Source organism: Saprolegnia parasitica, assembly GCF_000151545.1.
Source record: "Saprolegnia parasitica CBS 223.65 unplaced genomic scaffold supercont2.75, whole genome shotgun sequence".
NCBI classification, from domain to species: domain Eukaryota; phylum Oomycota; class Saprolegniomycetes; order Saprolegniales; family Saprolegniaceae; genus Saprolegnia; species Saprolegnia parasitica.
The window spans coordinates 7,732-17,514 of NW_012156469.1; the positions used below are offsets into that span (position 1 = coordinate 7,732).

At 59.6% G+C, this 9,783-nt stretch overlaps 4 protein-coding genes across 4 annotated transcripts in view; all 4 read right to left on the bottom strand.

Moving 5' to 3' along the window:
• SPRG_22292 (hypothetical protein) overlaps nt 1–4,169 on the bottom strand; it is a gene marked incomplete at both ends in the record, with an annotated part of 5,283 nt that extends 1,114 nt beyond the window's left edge. The window contains one exon of the mRNA XM_012351180.1: nt 79–4,169. Within this exon, the coding sequence (XP_012206570.1) occupies nt 79–4,169 (4,091 nt within the window). The remainder of the gene's footprint in view (nt 1–78) is intronic.
• Nucleotides 4,170–4,787: 618 nt separating this feature from the next.
• On the bottom strand, nt 4,788–6,597 carry SPRG_12151 (hypothetical protein). Its single transcript, XM_012351125.1, has 7 exons — nt 6,242–6,597; nt 5,907–6,199; nt 5,711–5,862; nt 5,513–5,654; nt 5,317–5,458; nt 5,148–5,271; nt 4,788–5,088 (listed from the first exon to the last, which is right to left on the bottom strand). The coding sequence occupies exons 1-7, from the start codon at nt 6,571–6,573 to the stop codon at nt 4,882–4,884; spliced, it is 1,392 nt and encodes a 463-aa protein (XP_012206515.1). The 5' UTR covers nt 6,574–6,597; the 3' UTR covers nt 4,788–4,881.
• A 185-nt stretch (nt 6,598–6,782) lies between these two features.
• Nucleotides 6,783–8,523, bottom strand: SPRG_12152 (hypothetical protein; the record flags this gene model as incomplete). Its single annotated transcript, XM_012351126.1, has 7 exons — nt 6,783–6,969; nt 7,021–7,083; nt 7,132–7,266; nt 7,326–7,412; nt 7,469–7,654; nt 7,711–8,154; nt 8,197–8,523. 7 exons carry the CDS (start codon nt 8,521–8,523, stop codon nt 6,847–6,849), a joined length of 1,365 nt encoding a protein of 454 aa, XP_012206516.1. The 3' UTR covers nt 6,783–6,846.
• Nucleotides 8,524–9,059: 536 nt separating this feature from the next.
• On the bottom strand, nt 9,060–9,767 carry SPRG_22293 (hypothetical protein; the record flags this gene model as incomplete). Its single annotated transcript, XM_012351181.1, has 1 exon — nt 9,060–9,767. One exon carries the CDS (start codon nt 9,765–9,767, stop codon nt 9,060–9,062), a length of 708 nt encoding a protein of 235 aa, XP_012206571.1.
• Nucleotides 9,768–9,783: the final 16 nt, after the last annotated feature.

The window sequence follows — 9,783 nt, forward strand, 5'->3', positions numbered from 1 at the left end:
TGAACGTTCAGCGCTTTCACGTCGCGCTCGGCGGCACGGGCGAGGGGCGCAAAGGCACTCAGCGTCGATGCATTGTACGTTGTGAGGAACGCGACCGAGTCGTTGTAGATGCCCCCGCAGTTGTCACCCGGTGAGTAGTCGTAGTGACAGATCGAGGCGAGTGTGTCCCGTCCCAGGCCGCGCGACGCGCCAAACCCAGAGAGGGCAAAGAGGAGGAGGAACTCGTCCGGCTGGAAAAACTCAAACACGAGCCGGTAACAGGCGTTCGAGGTGCTGAACGCGCGGAAGATGGGCGACGCGACGATGCTCCAAAAGTTGATGGGCGCCGAGGCTTGGTCGTTGCCGCACAAGACATTCCCGCCTTCGAACGCAATGCCTGACTGCGCAAACGCTTTGGGGAACTGGCCGATGTACTGCTTTTGAGGAATCGCCAGAAAGGCGGCTTGCGCCACCGGATCCGTCACGAGGAGCGTTGTGAGCGCGTCTTGCGTGGCTTGGTACCACTGCAACAACGACGCGGGCACGGGTACGTACGTCATGTCGACGTTCCCAAACGGTCCAAGCACCGAGCGCAGCGACGCAAAGCCGCTCGAGAGCGGCGACGGCAGCGTCAAGTTGTGCATCAGCAAGGCTTCGCTCGATGTGTTGGCAAAGGCGTAGTTGGCGCTCCCTCCAATCAAGCTCTTGCCACCAATGCGACTGCCGTTCGTCGAGACGGCCCAGAGGTCGGACGCAAACGTCCAGTACATCTTGAGCGACGTCTGCTGCTCAACGTGCGTCTTGCCTTCCATGTCGGCCAGCGTGAGCTCGTACTCGAGACTGAGCGCGTTTCGAATGGTAAAGGCGTCGCGGAGGCCGAGCGTCTTGAAGCTTTGCCATTGCAGCGTGTAGCGGGTGATACCACGTGCCTTCCAGCGCGCCACCTCGTCGAGAAGGCTTAGTTGCGGCCCCTGTATGCTGCGTAGCCACTCGTTTCCAGCGTCCGATTGCTGGAGCGTTCGAACAATCGCAATGTCGTACGAGTCGCCCCAGCAGCGACGCCACTCGTCGTAGCTCTGCAGATTCCGGAGCACGGTTTCAAGGTACACGGCGCCGTTCGATGCGTGCGAGTCGCAGCGCGCTTGGCGCAAGGACGAGCTCGCGATCGGCCACTGCTTCTCGAGGTCGAGCCAGCAGTACTGCGTAAACATCCACGGCGCATTGCACGACTGCATGGTGCGGAGGTCCCGCACCGCATGTACGAGCGCGTTCTCGGGCGCATAGAGCTGTCGCCGGCCCATCGTCTCGGGGAACCGAGTCGTGGTCACCGTTGTATTGTACAACTGGCGGACGTCGCCAAGGAAAGGCGCATTCAGCGAGAGGTTGCGCGCATTGCGGAGGAGCAGCTGCGTGTTGAAGAGGTTGGCGAGAAACGTATGGCCGCCCGAGCTGTTAAAGTTGGGCCAGTAAAAGTCATTCGCAAGGCTCTGCGTGACCGTCACCGTCATGTACGCAATGTTGCTGAAGAGTGAGCTCAGAATGTAGAGAAACCCACCGACGAGGAAGCCCACGCGGAGGTATTTCTTTACAAATCGCGACCACGCATCGCGCTTGGCCAGTACCAGAACCGCGTTGGCGTCACTGGACGCTGTCTTGGCCGCAACGGCTTTGGTTTCAAGGTACGCGGGCGCCGACGAGTGTGGCAGCAATAATGCCTCGGACGTGTGGCGATAGCCAAGCGTCTCGTCGCTGAGCACGCGCCAGAGAGTGAGCTCAAAAATGTACAAGCGCCCCGCCCACTTGAACGGCAGGAGGCCACACATGATGGCGCTGATATTGTCGATCGTGTAGTAGCCAGACACGTTGCCATGGTCGTGGAAAAAGGTGGTCGCCGCGCCGTGCAAGAGTACGGTCGGAAACCCGTGGCCATGATGCGTCGACGGCTCTTTTAGCAGCTTGGCAAGACCAATGCCAAGTAGCACCATGGCCCCGTGGATGCAGACAATCGTCAAAACACGGCTAAAGTACCCGATCTGGATCGAACCACTCGAGCAGAGGACACCAATGTCCATGTGAAAGTAGTGGCATTCGCGGCCAATCGACGACCCAAGCGTCGGTGGACTTGCAAGGTCCAGCACCGCGACGATGAGAAAGGTTGCTGCGCTCGTGACGATGGCCACGCGCCGCGTATTGGAGCCAGAGAGATGCACGAGCACCTCGTTGAGGACGTAGGACAGCCAGAGCGTCTCGCCGGCGAGGACAGTCGACTCGAGGAACGGCCGCGTCGAGTCGACAAACCGAGTCGACGCGTTGCCTTGCGGCTCCAAGTAGATGGGTACCGTGGCGAGGCAGACAATGGCGGTGGCGGATCGGACCAGCAGAATCGGCCGGCCGATCCAGACAGTGCTGGCGATGCGGTTGAACATGAACCAGTTGAGGCCCGCGTGGTGCCGCGTCAGCACCAGAGCGAGCGTGACGCAGCTCAACACCATGCAAAGGCCGGCGCTCACGTACCACGCGAGGCCCCACATGTAGTTGGCGAGGCTGCCGCTGACGTCGAGCGTATTCGCGAGCTGCTTCGCCGGCGTATACTTGTACGAGAGAAGCCGGAGTGTCTGAACGTCTCCTTCAAACGCAACCGCTTCGCGCTGGCCAAGTGCCCACTCAAAGAGACTCATCCACCCCAGAAGAGTCCACGCCGGGCTCGTCACGTCCAGAAGTGGTTGCGTCATCACCGAGGTGTTGGCCGTCGCCGATGCACGCACAAACTGCATCGTCGAGAGGTTGAGGGCGGTGACGCTGGCGGCCAGCGCAGACGATGGCGATGCGAGTTGGAGCTGGCGAAACGCCTGAAGGGATGCCGCGAGGGATGTCGTGCAGATGCTGGCGTCGGTAGCAGGTAGCGCTAGACTGCTACACAGAGACGCCGTGGCCACTGCGAGGTCATTTGGCGAGAGCTGGGCCAACGCAAAGAGAGAGCTCGGGGCCGCCCACTGCACGGTGAACGGCAGCTGGCCCGCGCACGTGTCGTCAAAGCCAAAGGACCTTTGGATAAAGTCATATGGCTCCCCGTCGGCGCACATGGGGCTCCCGCCATAAAACATAAAGTTGGGATTCTGCCACTGGACCGGCGTCGGGCGCAGATCCACGACACCAATGCTCGCCACGGCCGCCGCCAATGACGCACTCGTGGTCGTCTGGAGCGTCAACTGCGCGACGAAGGCTTCGACAGCGGTCGTGAGTGCGGGAGGAGGCGGCATGAGCTTGAGGTCGACCGAGCCGAGCTCGCCGAGCTGGTCGTGCAGCGCCGTGTTGGCGTGGTTGAGTGGGTACGGGAGGTTGTACATTTCAATGGCATTTGGCAGCGTGTACCCAAACCAGAGAGGGCTGTTCAGAACCAGACTTTGGTTGGGACCAAAGTAAAAGTTGCCCATGTCGTTCTCGAACGACGCGTACATCGAGTGCGTTGTCCAGAGCGCGTAGCGGTCCACGGGCGTAATGCGCTTGATCGTCACGCGCGTCGTCATCCCCAGCGCATTCTCAATGCCAATCGTTTCGGTTAAACCGGTTTGACGGATCGTGCTCCACTGCAGCTCAAAGTACGTGAGCTGATGGGATTTCCAAAAGACCACTTCGTCTGGTATCGGCACCCACGCGTGGGACAGCATGTACTGCACCCACGGGTAGCCGCCCGGCGATCGGACGAGCGCGCTCACAATCAAATTGTTGAAAAAACCCTTGTAGATCGGGACCCACGAGCCAAAGTCAATGTTGCGAAGGACGGCTTCGAGGTACACGGCTGCATTCGCCTTGTCGTTGGCCACGCACCGTGCTTGACGCTTGCGGGAGTGGCCGAGTTCCCAGCGCTGCTGCAAGTCGACCCAGCAGTACTGCGTGATCATGTGCGTCACCTCGGTCGCAAGGAGCTCCCGAAGACTCGCAATCGCTTTCTCCATCGCCTGGAGCTCGGCGTAGAGCACCAGGCGTGGGTACGCCTCGTAAATGCTGAGCGGCATGGCCGAGTTGTCATAGAGTGTGGGCAGAGCAAAGGCCGGGTTGAGGAGCTCGAGCGACGTAACGTTGAGGGCGAGGCGGCTGTTGAAGAAGTCGATGATCGCATTTTGCATCCCACTCACGACAAAGTCGGGCCAAAACAAGTCGTTGGCGAGGTAGGTCGACATGATGCACATGATACCAATGCTAAGACCGACCGTGAAGAGCACGTAGGTAAACCCAAGAGCGTCGAGCCATCGCGGTGATGCGCTTCTTGTTGTCGCCAGGGATGGCAGCGACTCGATCGCAACACTGGTATCGTAAATTCGAGGAATGGTGGCGAGCGCGGTAGGCTGTGCGTGGCCGCAGTGGGACACAATTTTCGTTTCGGCAAATTCGTTTTCCAAGTTCGTTGCTGGCTATTTTGGACAAGTTGTCCCGCCGTTGACTGGGACAAGACACGTGGACATTACGGCAAACGTCAAAACCAACAACCGACGAGGTTCGAGAATGATATGGATGCAGTATTGTAGCTCTCGCCGTTGTCTCAACTAGAGCGCAGTGCCCTTGTCGTGGCGCGTTGAGGCTGTAGACGCAACACGAGTGTTGGCCCGACGCACAGCTCGTTGGTCACACAAGGAGAAGGAGCACGAAACATTCATCGCAAGTGACCAACGTCGAGTCGCTAGAAGCGGCAACTGACTGCTCTGTGGATTCAGTCACATCACAAACCAGATAGTATCTAGAGCGACGGCCTCCGTCCAAGCTAGTATTAGAGGCGGCACGCTCGACGGGACGCCCTTGGCTTTGCTGGACCGCCACAATAGGATCATTCCATGTCAGAGGAATGGTTTATAAATGTATCGATGAATGTAGCCTAAACACGAACCATTGTGTGTGCCTCTCTCACTAGGTGGTTTGATAAAAAGGCTGGATGACAAAATGGCCCGGGCCCTTGGTGTACTTGACGCCCCGACGCGCGAGTGATGCGTCAATACTGTTGAACATCTTGCCGGGCTTGGTGGCGTGGTTGCCGACACCCGTGACGACCATAAACTTGCGTACACGGTTCTTCTTGGCGAAATCCAAGCAATAGTCGAGCACATGCAGCGCTTCCTAGTGCAATCCTGGGTATAACAACCCTACCCCTAACATATCAAAGTATCAAGTGGTACCTGCAGGAAGAGCCCGTGCATGTCGACGGTCCCGCCGGCCTTGACGAGATATTTGTTTTCGTCAAAGAAGGCGTACGCGGCTTGCTCGCGCGTGATCTGGAGCTCCCGCCGCAGCGACGAGACGCTATGCACTCTGTTGGGAGACGGAAGCAGGCAGCGACGCACGCACCGTTGCATTTTGTCTCGACCCAAGTGGTGGTTGAGCTTGCCGCCCGCAAAGGAGCGCACCGCGGCCGAGTGCGTCTGCTGCAACGCTTCAATGAGCGCTTCCGTTCGTGCTTGGTACTGCACAAAGCCGTCTGGCGCGTCGTCTACATCCAGCCACTCATGTCCTGTTCCTGGGACAACCGAGAGGAAGCCGGTACCGCGAGTTCGGTGCCGTGGCGGGTGGTACTTTGGTGGTTGTTCGTCTTGGTTGGAACTCGGCGCCGACTCGAGCGGTATGTTGAAGATCGACGACACAATCGCCTCGGTCGTCTCCAAGTTGGCATTGTTGAGCAGCAGAGCCTAGTGCAATATACCAATGCATCGTACGCTGTACGAATATACAATGCGATCATTACCGTGCATAGAATGTCCGCATCAACGTTCGGGAGACGCTTCTGGAGGTACTCGAGCTTGAGCTTGGTCGAGAGCGATCCGGGCGTGCCGGTCGGCAGCGCCTGGTCGTTGGTCTCCCACGCATTCCTGGGCGCATGCTTGCCCCACTGCACGACTAGACACGATTTACGCATCGATGAGCCCACATCTCGCGCCTACCTCGGCGCTTAGAGCTGCGACGGGACTGGAGCGAGGGAAAGCTCTTGGCACCCGTCTTCGACTTGTGCGCTGGGCCCTTGGCCATCGACGCATAGCTGTACGTCTCGAGGCTGCCGTTGGCGTTGAGCAAGTGGCCCGTTTCCGACAACGCGTTGGTCGTCGCGGCAACGTCGTACTCGTTTTGCTCAAAGATTTCCTGAATGAGGTCGCTGCGAACATGCGGGAATTGGTCTTGGAGAACTGCAATCGGGTGGTCTTCTTCCTCGGGCGCATCGTCCATCGCAGCGAGGAGTCTATCGCATGCATGAGATGGTGTCGGTGCTGCATGGTTGTACTCGTGCACAATGGTCGACGACGCAACGTGGTCCCCGCCGCACGTATCTTGAAGCGCTTGCAGGAGGTCCGTGCACGTGGCCTCGTCCAGGCCATGCGTGCCCATCTCTGCCAAGAAGAGGTCCCACTGCAGCTTCGAGTCGGCGGCAACCACATCGGCGGTGGCATCGATCGACCCCTTGCGCTCCATGTCCTGGATCTTGAGCATCGAGAGGAGCTCGTCGATCGTGCGCGCGACGTTGCCGTCGTTGAGCTCGAGCACGGACGCGATGTCGCGCTTCGTAAGGCGGTACTCCACCACGTCGTGGAGCAGGTCCAGAGTCGCTGCTGTCATCGTCGTCGTCGTCGTCGAGGCGGAATGGCCAAAACTGAAGCCGCCTGTTTTTCGCCGTTTTTCATTGGTCCACGTTTTACCCCCAACGCCCAATCGCGTGCATCAGAGATCGATTTTTAGCCAATCGAAACGCGTCCTGCTCGGCGCAAAGCACTGGCTTGTTGGGTTGATACACCGAAATGTATCAACCGCAATGGCAGAGATTGTATGGACCCTCGGAGGTTAGGGTAACAAGAATGACTGATCGTTTACGATGAACTCGATTTGGAGTTGTTACCGCGTCAGAATCGGAGGCACAAAACGATCGCTCCGTGCTGCCGCGTCGTCGTCGTCGTCGCTCCACGCATCTTCGTTTGGCGCGGCCGCCTGCTCGTCGATCTCGGTTGACGGCGCAAACTAGATGCCATTGGCATGAGTTTCCTCCTCCCAGTCATCTAGAATGCGCACCAAAGTACGTTCTGGTGGACTCCAAACCGCAATTAGACCATCTTCGCCGCCACTCACCAGTTCCTATGCCAGCGCCATGACACACAACCCACGTACTGAAAACGAGATTACCCGGGTCGACGCGCGGTACAGGCAGCTCGTGACGCGGCTGTAGTGCCCCGTGTACTTGGCGATCGGCTCGGTCGACTCGGTGTTGTGCAAGAGATACGAGGCGATGACGCCGTGGCTCCCCACCGGATGGTACAGCTACCCATCGCTTCGACTTAGCTCCCATGAATTATTCTCGCCGCCAAAAAAGCTCTTGCCATGGTCGAGTCGCTTCTTGCTTCTTGGGCCATGGCCACGGTCACATGACGGGCCCCATGGCACTTGATGCCTGTATAATGATGAAACTATTACCGGCGTCATCCGACAACTTGTCCAATGTGCAAAGTGACATGCTGTGTACCATGTGGGTGCCCGACGCGGCGTTCCAGAGCCGCATGGCGCGGTCGGCGCCCGAGCTCACGAGGAACCGGCCGTCTGGCGTGAACGCTAGCGACTGCACTGCTTTGGTGTGGGCGAGCGCCGACGACGCGGCAGCCGCAATGTGCGGGTCCTGGCTCATCTTGCGCTTCTTGGACGAGGAAGCGACCTAAGAAACCACTCTGCGCTGGGGCCGATTTCTGGTTATCTTAGGACGTAGTGTACTTCGATACGTCGAGGGACGTCGGCCGCACCGTCGTGGTTGAGGCACAGGAGGCACGCGGTGGCACCGGACCGGCGAATGTCCCAGACGCGAATCGAGCCGTCGGTGGCCCCGGACGCCAACTGGAACTCGTTCGTGTTGGACCACGCCAGCGATCGAATCGACGCGCGATGGCCGACGAGGCGGTGCGTGGCGGCGCCGATGCTAATGTCCGCAAGACGCACCTCGGGCCGGTCGGTGCCCACGGCGAGGAGGTGCGCCGTCGCCGGCAAGGGCGAGAACGCGGCCATGTGCACCGCATCGGTGAGGTTGAACGACGACGCGACTTCGAGCTCGTTGGCGTCCCACACTTTGACGCACGCGTCGAGCGACGTCGAGACAAACATGCCATTGTCGACTGGGTACCAGCTCACGCTTGTGACGCCTGACGCATGGCCCGGTCGGTCCTAATGATGCATGCGATGACGACATGCGATGTGTATGAGTACCTGCAGCTGCTGCGCTGGCAGCTTGCCGCGTAGCGGTTTGATCGAGCACAGCGGCTTGATGTCGGTAGCGACGACGCCTGGCACGTCGAGCGCGGCCATGTCGTAGAGATGCAGCGCGCCCATGCCCGTACCAACGAGGAGGTACCGGTCCTCGGCCGCTTCGAGGTCCATGTGCCAGATGTTCATGCCCTGCTTGTGGAGCACCTTGGCTTGGTTGAGCTGCAGGTCTCGTGACGCCTCCGCATGCCACGTATGGATGAACTCGCCATGCGCCGTCTCGCCCAGCGACCGCCGCAGGACGTACGCGAACGCGCTGGTCGGCGCCATCCGGATGCGACTGGCGGCGTATCCGGCAATCGAGCGACGGCTTTCTATCAACTTGACACTCGAAACAAGCTCGTACGCTTTGGCGAAACCAAGCGCGTCCGAGCTTTGAACGGAGCAGACTGAGGCGATTGTATCTGCCGCTTGTCCCGGCGTTCCCACACAAGATGCTGACTCGAACGAGCCGCACGCTCTTGACGACGCTGCCATGCATGCTCGACGACGATCTCGTCTCCGTCCCCGTCAACACAAGTGCCTCAAGGCCCGTGTGGAGCTCACTGCCCTGGCGCACAACGAAGAGCTTTGAATCAAGACTGAGGCGATTCTATCTGCCGGCGTTCCCACACAGGATGCTGACTCAAACGTCCAAGCACATGTGCGACAATCGTTCGACATGGAGCTCAGAGCCACGTACGGCTCTGCCTCTGCACGCGAATCAACATCCATCTCGCGCGATGTACTAGGGTAGTTAGGGTTGCTCTAAGTTAAGGTGTAGTATAAACTAAAGGTCACGGTAGTATGCGACGAGGGAGACGTCGTCATGGGGCCTTTGGGAGGCGCGCCTTGCCAAAGGAGAACTTTGGCTTGGGCAGCGACAGGTCGCCGGCCTTGCGCTTGAGACCGAGTAGCGTCCGTCCTGACGTCGCAGGGAGCTCGGGCGTTCCGTGGGACGGAAAGAGACGCCGCGGCTCGGACGCGACTGTTGGCGTTGTGGTCGGTGTCGGTTGAGTGGATGATGCGACGGGCGTTGACGTGATCACGGGCTTGGCGAGAACGGGCGTGGATCGCGGACCGGTGACCTTCAGATCGAGCGGCTTGCGGATCGTGATGGGCCGAAAGCTCAGTAGCGACGGCTTGAAGAGGTCCAGCGTCCGTGGTGGCGTTGGTTTGGCATCTACCGGGCGCGACAACGGCTTCTTTGTGCTGACCGAGCTCATCGTTCGAGGGGTCAGTAGCTTGGTCTCGGTCGTTGGCCTGGTTTTGGGTGTCGGCGTGGTCTTGGGCGGCGGCTTGGTCTCTGGTATCGGCAACTTGGAACCAGCAACCGTAGTGTCTCTGCCCAGGACCATGCGGCCGTGCTCCGTGCGCTCGATTGCGTGGGCCGGCGCTGAGATGATGGGCGATGACGGTGCGAGGGGCTTTGCTTCCGTCGGTGTGGGTCTTGTCTTGGCCCGACGGAGCTCATCCTCGAGTGTCTCGACCGTGTGCAGGAGCTCCGCGTGTTCGGCGTCGCGGCGTTGGAGCATGGACGCTGCGTCGGCT

Coding starts and splice junctions, on each gene's coding strand:
- SPRG_12151 (XM_012351125.1), bottom strand. CDS start 6,573: ATGACAGCAGCGACTCTGGACCTGCTCCACGACGTGGTGGAGTACCGC. Junction 5,459..5,512: donor GCCACGGCACCGAACTCGCG/GTACCGGCTTCC, acceptor GGCTGGATGTAG/ACGACGCGCCAGACGGCTTT. Junction 5,272..5,316: donor GGTCGAGACAAAATGCAACG/GTGCGTGCGTCG, acceptor CAGAGTGCATAG/CGTCTCGTCGCTGCGGCGGG.